Source organism: Somniosus microcephalus, chromosome 4, assembly GCF_052327205.1.
Source record: "Somniosus microcephalus isolate GS21.2 chromosome 4, FLI_Smic_1.0, whole genome shotgun sequence".
In the NCBI taxonomy this organism is placed as follows: Eukaryota; Metazoa; Chordata; class Chondrichthyes; order Squaliformes; family Somniosidae; genus Somniosus; species Somniosus microcephalus.
In genome coordinates this window covers 344,642,990-344,666,409 of record NC_140990.1, presented here as the reverse complement: position 1 = coordinate 344,666,409, position 23,420 = coordinate 344,642,990, and the positions used below count along the sequence as shown (strand labels likewise).

Here is a 23,420-nt window from a genome sequence, read left to right as displayed (position 1 = left end):
GCCAGATCCTGCCTTATCATATTAAAATCGGCCTTCCCCCAATTTAGAACCCTTATTTCCGGGCCGTCTTTGTCTTTTTCCATGACCACCTTAAATTTCACCGAATTATGGTCACTGTCGCCAAAATGCTCTCCTACTGATACTTCCACCACTTGTAGTAGGTTCTCGTTGCTGGGGTGACTCATCTATTAGTCCTTCACTGGACTTAACAGCTTGAACTTTCGTAACTTCAGAACCAGCATTGCTGACTTCTAAAGGCTCGAGTACCTTGGGAAGTTTCTCTACTTCCAGACTGATTTGGCTCAGTTCGGAGGGACCACGTGCGTGACCTGGTAGGGGGGATAATGGTTCAGGTGAATCATCATCTTCTGCTTCCTCTCTATTGTCTTCTATTTCCAGCTGCATGCACAGTTCCTCCTCCTCTTCCTCCAGTTGTTGCCGTAGTAGCGCCACCATCTCCCGGTGTTTCTTAGGCTTTTCGTGATTCTTCATGGTTTTTGCACTTTGGAAGATTTTCCCACAAGCTGGGCAGAACAGGTCGTGGTAATATTCGGGGTCGTCCAGAGCTAGGTCAGCGAGAGGGTCTTCTATTTCCTCCCTCACTTCAGCTTTTGCCTCTGCCACCAATTCTCTGAGTGGCTTATGACTGCTGACACTGCTCACAAGAGGGTGCTCTTTCTTCTTAGCTTTCAACTGATCGATGAATTTGACATATTCCCTTTCTTGCTCAGCTTCAAGGCGTTCTTCCAGTTCCTGGATTCTTGCCTCTAGCTGAGTAACAATTCCTTCCTTATATGCAATTCTGCTCTTCAGATCCTTGTGCTGTCTCTCTAATGAAATCTTGTCACACTCCAGATCTTGTCTTGCAGCTCTTTCCTGGAAAAGTTCATCTCGCATCTGCTCAATCTGTTCTCTGTCTCCACTGATGCGATCTGTCAGAAGGTCTGAATTGCTTCTCTCCTCATCCAGCTCCATCTCCATCTCTGTCAATTTATCCTCCATTTGCTTGACCTGCCGCATTCGATCCTCTTTTAAATGCGTTTTACTTTCAAGGTCGAACTCGAGGTCATTGACGTTCTGCTTCAGTTGTTGGCACTTCACAACTGCTTCATCTCGCTCGTGGTAACAGTCGTCCAACTCCTCTCGCAATTGCCGCATCTCATCCTGCAGTTTCTTAGTTATTAGTTGAGATTTCTCAGCCTCCAGGGCTTTAGTTTTCAGTTGCTGCTGCAGGACAGTCAGTTGATTGCGATTCTTTTCCTTGTACTCATCAACCTCCTTCCGCAGATCAAGGCTTGACCTCCGAGAATCCTTACTCATCTCAGCCATCTCTCTCTGAAGCTTTTCAACTGTCTTCTCCAACTCTGTGTCAAAGAACTTTTTCTTTGCATTCAACTCTTGCTCAAAACGGCGAATCATTTGTTCTAATTGCTGTTGTAGTTTGAAATGGAGTTGAGTTCGAGCCCGGTGTTCCTCAGAAATGTGCATGCCTGTAGACTGGACAGACTCAGAATTCTCTGTCAAACTATGTTGTTGCTGTTCAGTGGAATTCTGTTCTGATACTTTGTTCTCCTCTGAAGCATAAGCATTTATGCACTCCTTCGTTTTTCCATCATTAGTCTGCAAGTCCATTTTAGACTTGTCTTTTGCACATGGGCTGATCTTACCATCATCAGTTCCAGAGTCTGAGCTGATTGTCTTCACCGAGTTCTCACTCTTTATTGCTTTTAGGGAGTGCCAGTCCATATTTATTTTCCTGATCCACTCCCGTCCCAGAAGTGGTGGACCTCCCGCAGGTAGTACATATATGTCCATTCCTTGGTGTACTTTGCCCTTGTGTCTCACCTTGACTTTTATCTTTCCGATGGGGTATACTCTTTGCCCCGTGTATGTCTGCAATACTATCTCCGTATCCCATAGGGGAATATGTGTGAATAACTTTTTGTAATCTTGCTTATTCATGACTGTCAACGCCGATCCGGTGTCCAATTCCATCTTCACGTGGACTCCTGCTATCTGCAGTGTGACCCAGATAGTTTGTCGGTCAGCTTCCTTACTCACATTGTGAATTCTCAGACTACCCAGTTCCTGGCTGTTGGAGTCTGAATCCGAATTCTGTTCATCCGAACTCTTCTCAGCCACCTTATGTACCTTTCTGCACTTTTCCTGCGGTGACTTTTTGTTGCTGGTCTTCTTTCCTGACCGGCATACTTTAGCTATGTGACCAAGCTTGCCACATTTTCTACATTCCTGGTTTTTAAACCAGCATTGGTTCTGATCGTGTGTTGTCTTCCCACAACGATAACATTTCGTTGTACCCAAAGCCATTTGATCTATGCCGAGTACCGCTGCCTTCAGCTGCATTTCCACCGTGCCTCTCGCTGCGGCTTCGTGCAATGCTGTAATAGTGACAGCCTTATCAAGTGTAAGATCATTCTCTTCAAGCAACCGCTTTTGGGTTCCTTCTTTCGACAATCCGCACACGAATTTGTCTCTCAGTGCCTCTGTCAGTCTTTCCCCAAATTGACAGTATTTCGCTAGCTTACGCAGTTCAATTAAGTACTCCGCGTTGCTTTCCTCTTTCAGTTGCGTTCTCGCATAAAATTTAAATCGTTCCGCTAACATCAGCGGTGTGGGGTTCAAATGATTCTTCAGGACAGCAACAATATTAGCGAAAGTCTGATCTGCCGGTTTAGCTGGTGATAGAAGATGCTTCAATAGCCCATATGTCTTCGCACCCATTGAGTTTAGTAAGGTTAGTACTTTATCATTCTTTGATATTTTATTTGCCTTACGATAAATCTCTATGCGTTCTACATACGTGGCCCAATCTTCCACATCGGGATCGAAATCGTTGATGTTACCACGCTTAGGCATCCTCGCAATCTTGAGAACACAAAAAGAAATTTTTCTTTAACTTTTTTTTTATTTTTAAAAATGGCGGTTTCCCGCGCTTGTCTTCTTCCCCGCCTAAATGGCGGCTTCCCGCGTTTCTTCCTCGGCGGGAGGGGTAAAGCTTTGTCCTCGGGCGACGACCGCTGGCTTTCGGGGTTCGCAGCCTGCGCGCCGGCTTCAGTTTGGGCAGCGAGGCTCCACAGAGGGGGGGAGCTGTCCACCTTTCTCACCCGCTGGCTGTCTCTTGTCACTCCCGCTCGCTCGGTCTCGGTCTCCCTCGCTCGGTCTCCCTCGCTCGCACGGTCTCCCTCGCTCGGTCTCGGTCTCCCTCGCTCGGTCTCCCTCGCTCGGTCTCCCTCGCTCGGTCTCCCTCGCTCGCTCGGTCTCTTCTCTCTCCCGCTCACTCAGTCTCGCTCGCTCGCTCGGGCTCTGTCTCTCCCGCTCACTCGGGCTCTGTCTCTCCCGCTGGCTGTAACGGCGATTGCCGTATTGCTGCGTTCGCTCTCCCCAGCAGTTTTCAATCGTGCCTCCCAGCCCCTCTTGCAGTCCGGTCCTTCCCCCCCCGGCTGCGGCTGAGTTCTCCGCGGTTTTTTTTTTTTAAATTTCTTTTCTCCCGCGCCTTTCGCTGTCCCGGTCGCTGCGCCTCGCGGTCTCGGTAGCTGCCCGGCCTTTTTCACCGGTCGCGGTCGAGCTTGCTCTCGACACTGTTGCGTCTCCCAGCCCGCTTGCAGCCCGGTCTCTCACTCCGGCTGCGTTTGCATTCACTGTGGTCTCTCACACCGGCTGCGTTTGCATTCACCGCGGCTTCCGTGCCTTACGCTGCCCCAGTCTCAGCGCCTCTGGCCCCGACTCCTGTCCGGCTCTTTTCCCCGGCCGTGGTCGAGTTCTCCGCCCTTATATCCTCCGTTTTTTTTTTGTTATTTTCTCCCCTACTCACAGTCAACGTGGCCGACTTGCTCTCGTCGCTGATCGGCTTACCCACCACCGTGATAGAAGGGATGATCACTGCCTGTTGCTGATGGAAGGCTTCGTGTCAGAATTCTTCCTTCTTCCTTTGCTCTGCAGACCCGAGTCTTCTCTCAGCAGAATGATGAGGGCGGATGCCTCTTCTCGACGCCCGTTAGACTGCCTTGGATGTATCTCTGCCGCAGGGTAAGATCGAACTCGTCGCCACTGTTAAGTCTGTGTGTTATATTGAGAATTACTTCACAGACCACAAGAGTAAACTTTAACAGGACTTTACTAGTTGAAGGTCAGGGCGGAACTGCCCAATAAATCATTACCCAGCACTTATATACTGGTGTGGTCACCACCGGTATTACAGTATACAGTAGCCAAGATAAAGTAGTGCAACTCTTAAAATAGTTCTCTTAAAGGTAGAACGGTTCTCTTAAAGGTGGAACGGTTACATACACTACACGCCCGATCTCCATATCCCTTGATTCCCCATGAGTCCAAAAATCTATCTCAGTCTTGAATATACTCAAAGACTCAGCATCCACAGCCCTCTAGGGCAGAGAATTCCAAAGATTCACAACCCTCTGAGTGAAGAAATTCCTCCTCATCTCGGTCTTAAATGGCCAACCCCTTATCCTGAGACTATGACCCCCAGTTCTAGACACTCCAGCCAGGGGAAACAACCTCTCAGCATCTACCCTGTCAATCCCCCTCAGAATCTTGTATGTTTCAATGAGATCACCTCTCATTCTTCTAAACTCCAGAGAGTATCGGCCCATTCTACACAATCTCTCATCATAGGACAGCCCTCTCATCCCAGGAATCAATCTAGTGAACCTTCGTTGCACTGCCTCCAAGGCAAGTATATCCTTCCTTAGATAAGGAGACCAAAACTGTGCACAGTACTCCAGGTGTGGTCTCACCAAGGGCCTGTACAATTGTAGCAAGACCTCCTTACTCTTAATAGTAGATGCATTGCTGATCATCTTCCAACATTCGATGGAATCTGGAACAGTACCCATGGATTGGAGGGTAGCTAATGTTACCCCACTATTCAAAAAAGGTGGTAGGGAGAAAATGGGGAATTACAGACCGGTAAGCCTGACATCGGTAGTGGGGAAAATGCTAGAGTCCATTATCAAGGATGTAATAGACGAGCACTTGGAAAACAGTGACAGGATCGGACAAAGTCAACATGGATTTACAAAAGGTAAATCGTGCTTGACTAATCTACTGGAATTTTTTGAGGATGTAACTGGTAAAATAGATAAGGGAGAACCAGTGGATGTGGTATATTTGGACTTTGAAAAGGCTTTCAATAAGGTCCCGCATAAGAGATTAGCGTGTAAAGTTAAGGCACATGGGATTGGGGGCAAGGTATTGACTTGGATAGAGAACTGGTTGGCAGACAGAAAGCAAAGAGTTGGAATAAACGGGTCTTTTTCCGAATGGCAGGCAGTGACTAGTGGGGTACCGCAAGGATCGGTCCTTGGACCCCAGCTATTCACAGTATATATCTATCTCTATATAAAAGGATACTTCAGTCTGTCATTCCGTCTGTCTGTCTGTCTTGAATTAACTCGAAAGTTATAGAGCGTACCTACACGTGCGTTACGTCGAAAGAAAGCTGCCGATTCCAGAACCGTCCTAAGCGTATTTACGTTTCGGCCGGACAAAAATTGTTCGCGCGTTATGCAAAAAACCTTCAAAATTAAACTCATTATCTGCTAAGTAGCATTGATTGACTGACGTCAAGGTCGACCAATCCTGTGCCGGCACGATTGACCAATCCAACAGTTCAGTCGCCTGATGGTTGGCCAATCGCTGCATCTGTGGGCGGGACTAATGCTTTTCAACTCAGGCATCGGGCAGCCATTGCTTCACTACTTCCAGCTCAAACTACTCTGCTAATCCAGCTTCGAAAAAGTTAGTATCTCTTTTAAAAATTATAAAACGTTTTTGGTAAATGTTATGTAAGTACTTTCACTTTCATCTTTGAAGCTATTAAAAAGGTAGAAATGTTGCCCGGCAGCAGATTCACACAGGGACAGACAGACAGGCCCCAAAGCCTGGGACTCGATTTAAACCGCCCGGCCCAAAACAGCCCTGGCAAAGCCGGGCTCCCCCAGCTAGTATATATATATATAAATGATCTGGACAAGGGAACTAGATGTAATATCTCCAAATTTGCAGACGACACAAAGCTGGGTGGGCGTGTGTGCTGTGAGGAGGATGTTGAGAAACTCCAGGATGATTTGGACATGTTGGGTGATTGGGCAGAAACATGGCAGATGCAATATAATGTGGATAAATGTGAGGTTATCCACTTTGGTGGCAAAAACAGGAAGGCAGATTATCTAAATGGCAATAGATTGGGAGAAGGGGAAGTGCAACGAGACCTGGGTGTCCTTGTACACCAGTCCTTGAAGGTAAGCATGCAGGTGCAGCAGGCGGTTAAGAAGGCAAATGGTATGTTGGCCTTCGTAGCGAGAGGGTTTGAGTACAGGAACAAGGATGTCTTGCTGCAGTTGTACAGGGCCTTGGTGAGACCACATCTTGAGTATTATATGCAGTTTTGGTCGCCTTATCTGAGGAAGGATGTTCTTGCCATGGAAGGAGTTCAGCGAAGATTCACCAGGCTGATACCTGGAATGACGTATGAGGAGAGATTGGGTCGATTGGGCTTGTACTCGCTGGAGTTTAGCAGAATGAGGGGGGATCTCATTGAAACTTATAAAATTCTGACAGGACTGGACAGACTAGATGCAGGAAGGATGTTCCCAATGGTCGGGAAGTCCAGAACCAGGGGGTCACAGTCTAAGGATAAAGGGTAAGCCATTTAGGATAGTAATGAGGAGAAATTTCTTCACCCAGAGAGTGGTGAACCTGTGGAATTCTCTACCACAGAAGACAGTAGAGGCCAATTCATTAAATATATTCAAGAAGGAGTTGGATATATTTCTTAAGGCTAAAGGGATCAAGGGGTATGGGGTGAAGACAGGGACAGGGTACTGAATTTGGATGATCAGCCATGATCACATTGAATGGCGGAGCAGGCTCAAGGGGCCGAATGGCCTACTCCTGCTCCTATCTTCTATGTTTCTATCCCTTAATACCCTTGGCTAACAAAAATCTATCAAGCTCAGATTTAAAATTATTGAGCTAGCATCTACTGCTTTTTGAGTTCATAAGATTACATCGGATATACAGCACAGAAACAAGCCATTCTGCCCAACCAGTCTGTGCTCCACTCGAGCCTCCTCCTCTCCTCATCTATCAGCGTAACCCTCAATTCCCTTCTCCCTCATAGGCTTATCTAACCACCCCTTAAATGTATCTAAACTATTCGCTTCAACCACTCCCTGTGGTAGCGAGTTCCACATTTTCACCACTCTCTGGATAAAGAAATTCCTTCTGAATTCCCTATTTGGTTTCTTGGTGATTATCTTATATTGATGGCCTCTAATTATGCTCTTCCTCACAAGTGGAAACATTCTTTCTGTATCCACTATCAAAACTTTTCATAATTTTAAAGACCTCTATTAGGTCACCCCTCAGTCTTAACTTGTCAAAAAAAAGAGACCAGCTTGTTCATTCCTTGTAAATCTTCTCTGCACCCTCTCCAGTGCCTCTATATCCTTTTTATAATATGGCGACCAGCACTGTACGCAGTGCTCCAAGTGCGGTCTAGCCAAGGCTCAATACAGGTTTAGCATAACCATCCTACTTTTCAATTCAATCCCTCTAGAAATAAACCCAAGTGCTCGGTTTTTTATGGCCTTGTTAACCTGTGTTGCAGCTTTTAGTGATTTGTGTATTTGTACTCCCAGATCGCGTTGCACTTATACCCCATTTAGTTTCATATTTTCCCAGTAATATGTGATCTCCCTATTTTTCTTACCAAAATATAACTGACATTTATCTGTTCAATTTCATAGCCCATTCTTCAAGTTCATTAATGTCTTCTTGTAATTTGTTGTAGTCATCCTCAGTAATTATTTAATATTTCCGCCATCTCTCTCGCACTGCCTGTGATATTATCCTGGTCATCCCTGAGTGGCCCTATTCCCAGCCTGACCTTCCTTTTTTTATTTGTCTATGTAAAATATTTGACTATTTTATGTGCCTTGATAATTTAATTTCATAGTTCCTCTTTGCCTTTCTAACTTTTTTTCCACTTCTCTCCTAATCGCTTCGTATTCTCCCTTATCATGCTCGCCCCTGCTGTCCATGTACTTCATCTATGCCTCATTCCTTACCCTCAATTTTTCCCCTTATGTCTTTATTCATCCATGGTGTCTCATTAGTATTTAGCTGGTTCTTGTTTTTTAGCAGAATATATTTTTCCTGGACTCTGTTGAACACCATTTTAAATATTTTCCATTGCTGTTCTACATAATTTGCCAATATTGTTGTCCATTTTATTTTCCCAAGTTCTATTCTCAGCCGTGCAAAAATTGGCTTTTTTCCAATCTATTACCCTGGTCTTCGTCATACTTTCGTCCTTCTCAATTATTATCTTAAAGCTTATTAGAAACATAGAAGATAGGAGCAGGAGTAGGCCATTCGGCCCTTCAAGGCTGCTCCGCCATTCAATGAGATCATGGCTGATCATCCAAATTCAGTACCCTGTCCCTGCCTTCTCCCCATATCCCTTGATCCCTTTAACCTTAAGAAATATATCCAACTCCTTTTTGAATATATTTAATGAACTGGCCTCCACCGCCCTCTGTGGCAGAGAATTCCACAGGTTCACCACTCTCTGGGTGAAGAAATTCCTCCTCATTTCAGTCCTAAATGGCTTACCCCTTATCCTTAGACTATGACCCCTGGTTCTGGACTCCCCGGCCATCATAAACATCCTTCCTGCATCTAGTCTGTCCAGGCCTGACAGAATTTTATAGGTTTCGATGAGATCCCCTCTCAATCGTCTAAACTCCAGTGAGTATAAGCCCAATCGACACAATCTCTCCTCATACGTCATTCCTGCCATCCCAGGTATCAGCCTGGTGAATCTTCGCTGCACTCCTTCCATGGCAAGAACGTCCTTCCTCAGGTAAGGCGACCAAAACTGCGCACAATACTCAAGGTGCGGTCTCACCAAGGCCCTGTACAACTCACAGAAATCACAGAAACCTCACAGTGCAGATAGAGGCCATTCGGCCCATCAAGCCTGCACCGACACATATCCCACCCGAACCCCGTAACCCCTGCACCAACACATATCCCACCCTATCCCCGTAACCCCACGTATTTAATCCCCCTAACACTAAGGGTCAATTTTATCATAGCCAATCAACCTAACCCACACATCTTTGGACTGTGGGAGGAAACCGGAGCACCCGGAGGAAACCCACGCAAACACGGGGAGAATGTGCAAACTCCACACAGACAGTCACCCGAGGCCGGATTCGAACCTGGGTCCCTGGCGCTGTGAGGCAACAGTGCTAACCACTATGCCACCGTGCTGTAGCATCCTTGTTCCTGTACTCGAACCCTCTTGCTACGAAGGCCAACATACCATTTGCCTTCTTAACCGCCTGCTGCACCTGCATGCTTACCTTCAGCGACTGGTGCACAAGAACACCCAGGTCTTTTTGCACTTCCCCTTCGCCCAATCTATTGCCATTCAAATAATAATCTACCTTCCTGTTTTTGCCACCAAAGTGGATAACCTCACATTTATCCACATTAGTGCATTTGCCATGTTTCTGCCCAATCACCCAATCTGTCCAAATCGTACTGGAGTTTCTCGACATCCTCCTCACAGCTTACCCTCCCACCCAGCTTTGTGTCGTCTGCAAATTTGGAGATATTACATCCAATTCCCTCGTCCAGATCATTAATATATATTGCGAACAGCTGGGGTCCTAGGATCGATCCTTGCGGTACCCCACTAGTCACTGCCTGCCACTCGGAAAACGACCCGTTTATTCCAATTCTCTGCCTTCTGTCCGCCAACCAGTTCTCTATCCAAGTCAATACCTTGCCCCCAATCCCATGTGCCTTAATTTTGCACGCTAATCTCTTATGTGGGACCTTATCGCAAGCCTTCTGAAAGTCCAAATACACCACATTCACTGGTTCTCCCTTATCCATTTTACCAGTTACATCCTCAAAAAATTCCAGTAGATTAGTCAAGCATGATTTACCTTTTGTAAATCCATGTTGACTTTGTCTGATCCTGTCACTGCTTACCAAGTGCTCTGCTATTACATCTTTTATAATAGATTCTAGCATTTTCCCCACTACCGATGTCAGGCTTACCGGTCTATAATTCCCCGCTTTTTCTCTACCACCTTTTTTGAATAGTGGGGTAACATTAGCTACCCTCCAATCCATGGGTACTGTTCCAGAATCTATCGAGTTCTGGAAGATGACCAGCAATGCATCTACTATTTCTAGGGCCACTTCCTTAAGTACCCTGGGATGTAGATTATCAGGCCCTGGGGATTTATCGGCCTTCAGTCCCATCAATTTTCCTAACACCATTTCCCTACAAATACTGATTTCTTTCAGTTCCACCCTTTCATCAGGCCCTTTGTTCACCGGCATCTCTGGGAGGTTATTTGTGTCCTCCTTTGTGAAGACAGAACCAAAGTATGAATTTAGTTGGTCTGCCATTTCTTTGTTTCCCATTATAAATTCCCCTGATTCTGACTGCAAGGGACCTACACTTGACTTCACCAATCTTTTTCTCTTCACATATCTATAAAAGCTTTTACAGTCAGTTTTTATGTTCCCTGCTAGCTTACTCTCATATTCTATTTTCCCCTTCTTAATTAATCCCTTTGTCCTCCTTTGTTGAATCTTAAACTGCTCCCAATCCTCAGGATTATTGCTTTTTCTGGCCAATTTATATGTCGTCTCCTTGGATCTTATGCTATCCCTAATTTCCCTTGTTAGCCACGGTTGAGTCACCTTTTTTGTTTTATTTTTATGCCAAACTGGGATGAACAAATTCTGTAGCTCATCCATTCGGTCTTTGAATGTTTGCCATTGCCTATCCACCGTCAACCCTTTGAGTGCCATTCCCCAATCAATCCTACCCAACTCACTCCTCAGACCATCGTAGTTTCCTTTATTTAAATTGAGGACCCTAGACTCTGAGTCAACTACTTCATTCTCCATCTTAATGAAGAATTCAATCATATTATGATCGCTCAGACCCAAGGGGCCTCGTACAAGATTGCTAATTAATCCTTTCTCGTTACATAATACCCAGTCTAAGATGGCCTGATCTCTGGTTGGTTCCTCGACATATTGGTCCAGGAAACCATCCTGTAAACACTCCAGGAATTCCTCCTCCACAGTATTGTTACTAATTTGGTTGGCCCAATCTATATGTAGATTAAAGTCACCCATGATGACTGCTGTGCCCTTATTGCACGCTTCTTTAATTTCCCTTTTCATGCCATCCCCAACCTCCGCCTTACTGTTGGGAGGTCTATATACCACTCCCACTAATGTTTTTTTCCCCTTAGTATTTCTCAATTCTACCCATACAGATTCCACATCATCAGAGCTAATATCCTTCATTACAATTGTATTAATCCCTTCTTTAACCAGTAATGCTACCCCACCTCCCTTACCTTTTTGCCTATCTTTCCTGAATATCGAATACCCCTGGATGTTGAGTTCCCAGTCTTGGCCATCCTTGCGCCACGTTTCCGTAATCCCAACCAAATCATATTCGTTTACCTCTATTTGCGCAGCCAATTCGTCCACCTTATTACAAATGCTCCTCGCATTAAGACACAAAGCCTTCAGGCTTGTTTTTTTAACGCTCTTAGACCTATTAGAATTATTATTTACTGTGGCACGTTTGATTTAAACCGTTGATTTCTCTGACTGCCACTTTTGTTTTTCTCCTTCCTATCTTTTGCTTTTATCCCTGTTTTCCTTTCCCCTGTCTCCCTGCTCAGGTTCCCAACCCCCTGCCATTTTAGTTTAAACCCCCCCGAACAGTGCTAGCAAACCTCCCCGCAAGGATATTTGTCCCGCATCTAGGCAATAGTAACCATTATATTATGGTTACTATTGCCTAGATGTTCCCCTACTTTTACTTCTCTTATCTGCTCTGGTTCATTCCCCATTACTAGATCCAATAGCAAATCCTCCCTTGTTGGGCTTATTACATATTGGGTTAGAAAGGAGTCCTGTCCACATTGTAGGAACTCCATTACCTACCTCTTCTGGCCAATTAATATCAGGGTAGTTGAAATCCTCCATGATTATTATTCTATGTATTTTACTCATTTCCCTAATTTGTTTGCATATTTCTTCCTCTATTCCAAATTAGGTGGTCTGTAGACTACCCCTATTCCACATTTCTTCTCTCCTGATGTCCTGGCTCAGATTTTAAAGTGATGTCCCCTTGACCGAGACTCCCCCACCAGCAGAAAAAGTTTCTCTCCATCTACCCTATCAATTCCTTTCAAAATCCTAAATACCATAATCAAATCGCCCCTTAACTTTCTATATTCCAGGGAATACAGGCCCAGTTATTGTAATCTCTCCTCATAATCCAACCCTTGGAGCCCTGGGAACATTCTGGTGAATCTGCACTGCACTCCTTCCAAGGCCAACTTATCCTTTCTGAGGTGTGATGCCCAGAACTGTAGACAGTACTCCAGATGTGGTCTAGACAGGGCTTTGTATAGCTGTAACAAATCTTCCTCCCCTTTATACTCTTGCCCTCCAGTTATAAAGGCTAACATTTCATTAGCCTTTTTGATTGGGTAGCACGGTGGCATAGTGGTTAGCACTGTTGCTTCACAGCGCCAGGGGCCCGGGTTCGAATCTGGCCTCGGGTGACTGTCTGTGTGGAGTTTGCACATTCTCCCCGTGTTTACGTGGGTTTCCTCCGGGTGCTCTGGTTTCCTCCCACAGTCCAAAGATGTGTGGGTTAGGTTGATTGGCTATGATAAATTGACCCTTAGTGTTAGGGGGATTAAATACACGGGGATAGGGTGGGATATGTGTTGATGTAGGGGTTACGGGGATCAGGTGGGATATGTGTCGGTGCAGGCTCGATGGGCCGAAATGGCCTCTATCTGCACTGTGGGGTTTCTGCGATTCTTTTTTGTACCTGACATTTTAGTGATCTTAAAGCATATTATATGATGGTCACTATTGCCTAGATGTTCCTCTACTTTTACTTCTCTTATCTGCTCTGATTCATTCCCCATTACTAGATCCAACAGTAGACTGATCAGAAAAGTAAAAGCCCATGGGATCCAAGGGAAAGTGTCAAGTTGGATCCAAATATGGCTCAGTGTCAGGAAGCAAAGGGTAATGGTCGATGGGTGTTTTTGTGCCTGGAAGGCTGTTTCCAGTGGGGTTCCCCAGGGCTCAGTACTGGGTCCTTTGCTTTTTGTGGTATATATCAATGATTTAGACTTCAATGTAGGGGACACGATTACGAACTTTGCAGATGATACAAAAATTGGCCGTGTGGTTGATAGTGAGGAAGAAAGCTGTAGACTGCAGGAAGATATCAATGGACCAGTCAGGTGGGCAGAACAGTGGCAAATGGAATTCAATCCGGAGAAGTGTGAGGTAATGCATTTGGGGAGGGCTAACAAGGAAAGGGAATACACATTAAATGGTAGGACACTGAGTAGTGTAGAGGAACAGAGGGGCCTTGGAGGGCATGTCCACAGATCCCTGAAAATAGCAGGACAGGTAGGTAAGGTGGTTAAGGCATACGGGATACTCTCCTTTATTAGCCGAGACAAAGCAGGGAACTGTATAAAACACTAGTTAGGCCACAGCTAGGGTACAGTTCTGGTCGCCACATTACAAGAACAATGTGATTGTGCTAGAGAGGAGATTTACGTTCTTATGTTCTTATATTGCCAGGACTGAAGAATTTTAGCTGAGGAAAGATTGGATAGGCTGGAGTTGTTTTCTTTGGAACAGAGGAGGCTGAGGGAAAACCTAATTGAGGTGTATAAAATTATGAGGGGCTTGGATAGAGTGGATAGAAAGGAACTGTTTCCCTTAGCAGAGAGATCAATAACCAGGGGACTTAGATTTAAAGTAATTGGTAGAAAGATTAGAGAGGAGTTAAGGAGAACTTTTTTCACCCAGAGGGTGATGGGGGTCTGGCACTCACTGCCTGAAAGGGTGGTTGAGGCAGAAACCCTCATCACATTTAAACAGTACTTGGATATGGACTCGAAATGCCGTAACCTACAGGGCTACGGACCAAGTGCTGGAAAGTGGGATTAGGCTGGCGAGCTCTTTTTCTGCCGGCACAGACACGATGGGCCGAATGGCCTCCTTCTGTGCTGTAAATGTCTATGATTCTACGATTCTTTCCATGAAATCACTTTGGGCTTCCACTGTTCTTAGCTTTTCACCATTTAAATAATACTCGGATCCAAAGTTCCTGCTAAGCTGCACAGCGGTCTGGAGGTCCCAGGCAAGCCGCTCACCAGCTTTACAATGGAAATAACCTCGCATGCGTGAAAAATTGAATGGGCGCGCAGCCAGTTAAAGGGACTGCGCACCAAAAAAACAAAACAGGGAACATTGCTCGAATCGCTTCTTCGTAAGACCAAAGCGGATGACACTTTTTTAAATAAATTCGTTCCTGGGATGTGGGTGTTGCTGACAAGGCCAGCATTTATTGGCCATCCCTAATGCCCCTGAGAAGGTGGTGGTGAGCTGCCTTCTTGAACTGCTGCGGTCCATGCGGTGAAGGTACTCCCACAGTGCTGTTAGGGAGAGAGTTCCAGGATTTTGACCCAGCGACGATGAAGAAACGGTCGATATATTTCCAAGTCAGGATGGTGAGACTTGGAGGGGAACTTGGAGGTGATGGTGTTCCCATGTGCCTGCTGCCCATGTCCTTCTAGGCGGAAGAGGTCGCGGGTTTGGGAGGTGCTGCAGTGCATCTTGTAGATGGTCCACACTGCAGCCACGGTGCGCCGGTGGTGGAGGGAGTGAATGTTTAAGGTGGTGGATGGGGTGCCGATCAAGCGGGCTGCTTTGTCCTGAATGGTGTCGAGCTTCTTGAGTGTTGTTGGAGCTGCACTCATCCAGGCAAGTGGAGAGTATTCCATCACACTCCTTACTTGTGCCTTGTAGATGGTGGAAAGGCTTTGGGGAGTCAGGAGGTGAAACACCAGCCGTAGAATACCCAGCCTCTGACCTGCTGTTGTAGCCACAGTATTTATGTGGCTGGTCTAGTTAAGTGTCTGGTCAATGGTGACCCCCCAGGGTGTTAATGGTGGGGCATTTGGCAATGGTAATGCTGTTGAATGTCAAGGGGCTGTGGGTAGATTCGCTCTTGTTGGGAGATAGTCATTACCTATCACTTGTGAGGCGCGAATGTTACCTGCCACTTCTCAGCCCAATCCTGAATGTCGTCCAGGTCTTGCTGCATGTGGGCATGGACTGCGTCCTTATCCGAGGACTTGCGAATGGAACGGAACTTACATGCATTGAAAACTATCTGTCTCAGTTTTGCCCACTCTCAATCTTTCAATGTCTCTCTGTAATTTTAGATAATCAGGCCACTTGTATTGAGCTTCTCAATCCAGCTCATCGATGAAAAGAAGAAACAATTGTGGCCACAACACAGAGCCGTGGGTCACTATTTCCCCCCCCAAACACCGAGCCGTGGGACCCCCAAACACCGAGCCCTGGGACCCCCCAAACACCGAGCCCTGGGACCCCCCAAACACCGAGCCCTGGGAACCCCCCCCACCCCCCAAACACCGAGCCGTGGGACCCCCAAACACTGAGCCCTGGGACCCTCCCAAACACCGAGCCCTGGGACCCTCCCAAACACCGAGCCCTGGGACCCCCCACCCCCAAACATCGAGCTGTGGGACCCCCCCCCAAACACTGAGATCCCCCCACCCCCAAACACCGAGCCGTGGGACCCCCCAAACACCGAGCCCTGGGACCCCCCAAACACCGAGCCCTGGGACCCCCCAAACACCGAGCCCTGGGACCCCCCCAAACACCGAGCCCTGGGACCCCCCAAACACTGAGCCCTGGGACCCCCCAAACACCGAGCCCTGGGACCCCCCCAAACACCGAGCCGTGGGACCCCCCCCCAAACACCGAGCCCTAGGACCACCCCCGCCAAACACCGAGCCGTGGGGACCCCCCCCCCCAAACACCGAGCCCTGGGACCCCCCACCCCCAAACACCGAGCCGTGGGACCCCCCCCCAAACACCGAGCCGTGGGACCCCCCGCCCCCAAACACCGAGCCCTGGGACTCCCCCGCAAACACCGAGCCGTGGGACCCCCCAAACACCGAGCCCTGGGACCCCCAAACACCGAACCGTGGGACCCCCCCCCCCAAACACCGAGCCATGGGACCCCCAAACACCGAGCCCTGGGACCCTGAACCCCCCACCAAACACCGAGCCGTGGGACCCCCCCCCAAACACCGAGCCGTGGGACCCCCAAACACCGAGCCCTGGGACCCTAAACCCCCCCACCAAACACCGAGCCGTGGGACCCCCCCCAAAACACCGAGCCGTGGGACCCCCAAACACCGAGCCCTGGGACCCCCAAACACCGAACCGTGGGACCCCCCCCCCCGCAAACACCGAGCCATGGCCCCCCCCCCAAACACCGAGCCGTGGGACTGCCCCCGCCCCAAACACCAAGCCGTGGGACCGTCCCCGCCCCAAACACTGAGCCGTGGGACCCCCAAACACCGAGCCCTGGGACCCCCCGAACACAGAGCTGTGGGACACCCCCCCAAACACCGAGCCGTGGGACCCCCCCCACCGCCAAAACACTGAGCCGTGGAACCCCCAAACACCGAGCCGTGGGAGCCACCCCCAAAACACCGAGCCCTGGGACCCCCCCCAAACACCGAGCCCTGGGTCCCCGTCCCCCCCAAACACCGAGCCGTGGGTTCCCCCCCCCCCCAAAACACCGAGCCCTGGGCCCCCCCCCCAAACACCGAGCCGTGGGTTCCCCCCCCCCAAACACCGAGCCCTGGGCCCCCCCCCCAAACACTGAGCCCTGGGAACCCCCCCCAAAACACCGAGCCCAAGGGACCCCCCCCCAAACACCGAGCCCTGGTCCCCCCCCCCCCCCCAAAACACCGAGCCCTGGGACCCCGACCCCCCCCCAAAACACTGAGCCCTGGGACCCCGACCCCCCCCCCCACCCAAACACCGAGCCCTAGGACCCCGACCCCCCCCCCAAAAACACTGAGCCCTGGGACCCCGACCCCCCCCCCACCCAAACACCGAGCCCTAGGACCCCGACCCCCCCCCCCCCAAAACACCGAGCCCTAGGCCACCCCCCCCACACTTGAACTCAGCATAATTCCCCTCCCCTTCCAGAAGCCCTGGCCCTCCCCCCACTGACATTCCTCCTCTAACGAGGTTCAACAAGTCACAGGGATTCCCAGTTACTTGTTGTCATCGGTTGGTCAGGCACGGCCTTCCCTTTCCTAAACCATGCTGTTAACTGGGTTATTGTTGTAGAAACATAGAAAAATAGGAGCAGGAGTCGGTCATTCGAGCCTGCTCCGCCATTCAATATGATCATGGCTGATCCTCTATCTTAATACCACATTCCTGCACTCTCTCCCCATACCCCTTGATGCCTTTTGTGTCTAGAAATCTATCTATCTCCTTCTTAAATATATTCAGTGACTTGGCCTCCACCGCCTTCTGTGGTAGAGAATTCCACAGGTTCACCATCCTCGGAGTTGTACTGATAATCCTCATCTTACTCCTGATAATGGATTCCATTATTTTGCACGGAGTGGATGCCCCTGTCCATACCACATTAGCCTGTTTCCAATCTACTGAGATCTCCAGTGTCTTCCTCATAATGATGGGGTCAGGGCCCCACAGCTCTCCTCCCTCGTCTCTCACAGAACTCTGGACATTTATTTCTCTTGAGCGGTTATCCTGTCTGGGATACCCATTGTCTATCGGGATGTGTCTCTCAGGGGTATGTTACTCATGACCTCCCTTGTGATACCTGCAGGAAGTCTTCAGTCAGAATATTCACTTTTCTGTGCTCCTCAGTTTGAAGCCAGTTGATAGTCCCCCTCTTACTCTTGTGATAATGAAAGCTTGCTTTGCTGTTAGATTTAGCCTCCACTGTTGTGCTTCTTTCACCCTCTGACCACTTTTTAATGCACTTTATCCCCACGAGTTCCAGCCATGACAATCTGCAGGATTTTTACAGGTCATTTTACCTCTTTATCCATTTACAATCACATTTTCTCAGATGGAGCTTGTTGGGAATGTATTTATCCAGCATGCTCAGCTTTATACCTTCAAAGGTGTTCCATGTGTCTTCTTTCGGTGTTAGTGTTTACAGCCCAGAAACAGGCCATTCGGCCCAACTGGTCCGTGCCGGTGTTTGTGCTCCACACGAGCCTCCTCCCACCCCTCTCCATCTCACCCCATCACCATATCCTTCTATTCCTTTCTCCCTCGTGTGTTTATCTAGCTTCCCTTTAAATACGTCTCAATTCGCCTCAACCACTCCCTGTGGCAGCAAGTTCCACATTCTCACCACTCTCTGGGTAAAGAACTTTCTCCTGAATTCCCTATTGGATTTATTAGAGACCAAAGTTCCCTTTAAGCTGTGTGGCCCTCTCACCGGCTTTTAAATGCAAAAAACGCACATGCGGGGATTTTTGAATGGTTTGCACAGCCCCTTAAAGGAGTCGCGTGGACCAAAAAAAATTAGAGAAATCATTGTTATTGACTATCTTATAGTTCTGGTCTCGCCTGCAAGTGGGAACATCGTCTCTATGTCTACCGGGCCCTGATTGGCGGCTGTGCGCCCCGGCCTGATATTAGATCAAATTTACAGAGGAACGTGCCATTCGGCCCAACTGATCTATGCCGGTGTTAATGCTCTACACGAGCCTCCTCCCACTCTTCTTTATCTAACGCAGTGGATGTGGTATACATGGATTTCAGTAAGGCCTTCGATAAAGTCCTGCACAGGAGACTGGTCAAGAAGGTAAGAGCCCATGGAATCCAGGGTGCCTTGGCACATTGGATACAAAACTGGCTTAGTGGCAGAAGGCAGAGGGTGATGGTCGAAGGCTGTTTTTGTGACTGGAAGCCTGTGGCCAGTGGGGTACCACAGGGATCGGTGCTGGGTCCCTTGCTGTTTGTGGTTTACATTAATGACTTGGATATGAATGTAAAAGGTATGATCAGTAAGTTTGCGGATGATACAAAAATTGGTAGGGTGGTAAATAGCGAGGAGGGTAGTCTCAGTCTGCAGGACGATATAGATGGGTTGGTCAGATGGGCGGAACAGTGGCAAATGGAATTTAACCCGGAAAAGTGCAAGGTGATGCACTTTGGGGGGACTAACAAGGCAAGGGAATACACAATGAATGGTAAGACCCTAGGCAAGACGGAGGGTCAGAGGGATCTGGGTGTGCAAGTACACAGATCCCTGAAGGTGGCGGAACAGGTGGATAAGGTGGTAAAAAAGGCATATGGGATACTTGCCTTCATTAGCCGAGGCATAGAATATAAGAGCAAGGAGGTTATGATGGAGCTGTATAAAACACTGGTTAGGCCACAGCTGGAATATTGTGTGCAGTTCTGGTCGCCACACTACAGGAAGGATGTGATAGCTTTGGAGAGGGTGCAGAGGAGATTCACCAGGATGTTACCAGGGCTGGAGCACTTCAGCTATGAAGAGAGACTGGGCAGATTGGGATTGTTTTCCTTGGAGCAGAGGAGGCTGAGGGGGGACATGATTGAGGTGTACAAAATTATGAGGGGCATAGATAGGATGGATGCTGAGGAGCTTTTTCCCTTAGTAGAAGGGTCAATAACAAGGGGGCATAGATTCAAGGTAAAGGGCGGGAGGTTTAGAGGGGATTTGAGAAAGAACTTTTTCACCCAGAGGGTGGTTGGAGTCTGGAACTCACTGCCTGAAAGGGTTGTGGAGGCAGGAACCCTCACAACATTTAAGAAGCATTTGGATGAGCACTTGAAATGCCAGAGCATACAAGGCTACGGACCAAATGCTGGAATATGGGATTAGATTAGACAGGGCTTGATGGCCGGCGCGGACACGATGGGCCGAAGGGCCTCTTTCTGTGCTGTATAACTCTAACCTCATCAACATATCCTTCGATTCCTTTCTCCCTCGTGTGTTTATCCAGCTTCCCCTTAGATGCATCCTATTCTCCTCAACCACTCCCTGTGGCAGCGAGTTCCACATTCTCACCACTCTCTGGGTAAAGAACTTTCTCCCGAATTCCCTATTGGATTTATTAGTGACCATCTTATACTGATGGCCGCAAGTTCTGGTCCTTCCTGCAAGTGGAAACATCTTCTCTACATCTGCCCTATCAAACCCTTTCATAATCTTAAAGGCCAAACCTCAGTCTTCTCTTTTCTTTTCCAGATAAAAGAGGCCCAGTCTGTTCAATCTTTCCCGATAAGTATAACCGCTCAGCTTTGGTATCATTCTAGTAAATCTATTTTGCATCTTCTCCAGTGCCTTTATATCCTTTTTATAATATGGAGACCAGAACTGTTCTCGATGTGAGGTCAACTTGTGCACATTTCTGGGGCTAGTACAGCACGCCGCGCCGGCGCGGCGGGCGACCCGGTGCGACCAGCGACCCGGCGCGACCCGGGGCCAGCGACCTGGGGCCGGCGCGGCGCGACCGGCGACCTGGGGCCGGCGCGACCGGGGCCGGCGCGGCGTGACCGGCGACCCGGGGCCGGCGCGGCGCAACCGGCGACCCGGGGCCGGCGCGGCGGGCGACCCGGGGCGGCGCGACCGGCGACCCAGGGCCCAGACAGCGCGACCGGCGACCCGGGGCCAGTACAGCGCGACCGGCGACCCTGGGCCAGTACAGCGCGACCGGCGACCCGGGGCCAGTACAGCGCGACCGGCGACCCGGGGCCAGTACAGCGCGACCGGCGACCAGTACAGCGCGACCGGCGACCCGGGGCCAGTACAGCGCGACCGGCGACCCGGGGCCAGTACAGCGCGACCGGCGACCCGGGGCCAGTACAGCGCGACCGGCGACCCGGGGCCAGTACAGCGCGACCGGCGACCCGGGGCCAGTACAGCGCGACCGGCGACCCGGGGCCAGTACAGCGCGACCGGCGACCCGGGGCCAGTACAGCGCGACCGGCGACCCGGGGCCAGTACAGCGCGACCGGTGACCCGGGGCCGGTACAGCACGACCAGTGACCGGTACAGCATGACCCAGAGCCCGGACATCATGACCCGGGGCTGGTACAGCACGACCAGTGACCCGGGGCCCGGACAGCGCAACCAGTGACCCGGGGCCAATACAGCGTGACCCGCGAAGCGCGACCCAGGGCCGGTGCAGCGCGACCAGCGACCCAGGGCCAGTACAGCGCGACCAGTGACCAGGGGCCCGGACAGCATGACCCAGGGCCAGTACAGCTCGACCAGTCACCAGTGACCCGGGGCCAGTACAGCGCGACCAGTGACCAGGGGCCCAGACAGCGTGACCCAGGGCCAGTACAGCTCGACCAGTGACCCGGGGCCAGTACAGCACGACCAGTGACCCGGGGCCAGTACAGCACGACCAGTGACCCGGGGCCCAGACAGCGCGACCAGTGACCCGGGACGCGACTCCAGTAAATTGCCAGGTCAGGTGTGGCCAGTCCTATACCTTGGAATTAAAGCAGGAAAGCTCGGCCTCGCTCTCACTCTCCGTCTCTGCTGTCGGCTCATCACAGCTCTCCGATTTCACCATCGCTTTCTCTGAAAAACACAAACCACAAAGTTCAACCAGTGTCCCAGCAGAAAGGAGAAATTGGGCTGTCAACAGGACTTTAAAATAGTAAAATGGGGGTGGCAATTGATGAAATAGGAATCCTATATTTAGAAAGGGAGATAGAACAAGTCCAGGAAACTATAGACCAATTAGCTTAATGTTGGTGGTAGGAAAGATAATGGAATCCTTATTTAAAGATGTAATAGAAAAACATCTAGAAACTGAAAATATAACAGTCAGCATGGATTTCAAAAGGGAAGGCCATGCTTGACCAACCTTACTGAACTCTTTAAAGTAGTAACAGAAAGGGTAGATAAGGGTGATACAGTAGAGGTAATATATTTGGATTTCCAAAAAGCCTTCGATAAGGTACTACATAATACTCATGACTTAGGTCAGAACATGTGGGGTCAGGGGACAAGTAGCAGAATGGATGGCAAGCTGGCTACAAAACAGAAAACCGAGTAGGGGTTAAAGGTAGTTACTCAGACTGGCAAAAGGTGGGAAGTGGTGTCTGTGGTGATTAATTCCTATGTTTAATAAGAAGTATTGTGATTGGTGAATGTGATGGTTGTTCTGTTAGTAAGAAGTATTGTAATTGGTTGTTTGTTTCTACCTTGAGATATATGCTGTAAACTCATTGGTAGTGGATGTCAGGTGATTTGTGGTGGCCATCTTAAATTCAGTTCTCTCCAGTCATGGTTGGAGACTGGGTGTTGAAAGATGTGCTACTGGATTTTAAAGTTAATAAAGCCTAGATTAGAAAGGCAAATCTATTCTTTATTTCAATTTATTAACTTTTTATCAGAATGGAGCGATATCTTCAACCGGAACGATTCAATGCTGACCCTAATTCTGCAGGAGTGGATGATAAATGGAAACATTGGTATTGTACATTTACAAACTTTTTGGGTGTGTTGGAACAAGAGTCTCTGAATAAGCTGATCAACTACATTGCTCCGGATGTGTATAAGTATATTTTGGACTGTAAAACTTACGAATTGGCTATTTCTACATTGGAGAAGATTTTTGTTAAACCAAAGAATGAGGTATTTGCACGTTTCCTTCTATCTGCCCGTAGGCAGCAGGTGGGAGAATCTTTGGATACTTATTTACAAGCACTTCGGCACCTTAGTGCTAACTGTAATTATAAAGCCGTGACGGCCGAAGAATATAAGGAAGAATCGGTACGGGATGCTTTTATTAATGGACTACTGTCTAGATCAATTCGTCAGCGGTTGTTAGAAAATAAGACTTTGGATCTCAAGAGTGCTTTTGAGCAAGCTTCTACATTGGATATGGCTCAGAGAAGTTCGGATTCTTATGCTCTTTCTAATCGGCCTGCGACTGTGGTTTCGGCAGTTCCGGACGAAAAGGAATTAGGTGGACTTAATGGGAGTGGTTTACTAGATTCTGAAACAGTTTCTACTTCGGCGGCTGTTGCCTCTGGGATTCAGAAGTGTTATTTTTGTGGGAACGTCCGGCATCCTCGTTCGAAATGTCCTGCCCGGGAGGCTGTGTGTAGTAAATGCGGCAAGAGAGGCCATTATGCACGTGTTTGTAAATCATTAGGTTCAATTACCTCCTCTTCTGCGACTATTCAACCTGTAGAGAGGGCGTTTATTGCATCAATTTCTGCTGCATTTGCTCATGGCCTAAACAAAGCTATAGTTATGGCCCAAGTTAATGGGTTAGAAGTGAAGGCTCTCATAGATACGGGCAGTACCGAGAGTTTTATAAGTCTTCAGTTTGCGAAGGAAAAGTGTTTGAAAATCTTGCCTGTTACTTATCAAGTGTGTATGGCTCAGACGACCCTTACTTCAC

General features: G+C 48.7%; 1 protein-coding gene across 2 annotated transcripts in view; it reads right to left on the bottom strand.

The window, feature by feature from the left end:
* Positions 1-23,420, bottom strand: part of retreg2 (reticulophagy regulator family member 2) — a 69,050-nt gene that overhangs the window by 6,621 nt on the left and 39,009 nt on the right. For both annotated transcript variants that reach the window (XM_085986966.1, XM_085986967.1), the window contains exon 7: positions 21,492-21,583. In XM_085986966.1, coding sequence (XP_085843092.1) covers positions 21,492-21,583 — 92 coding nt within the window. The remainder of the gene's footprint in view (positions 1-21,491; positions 21,584-23,420) is intronic.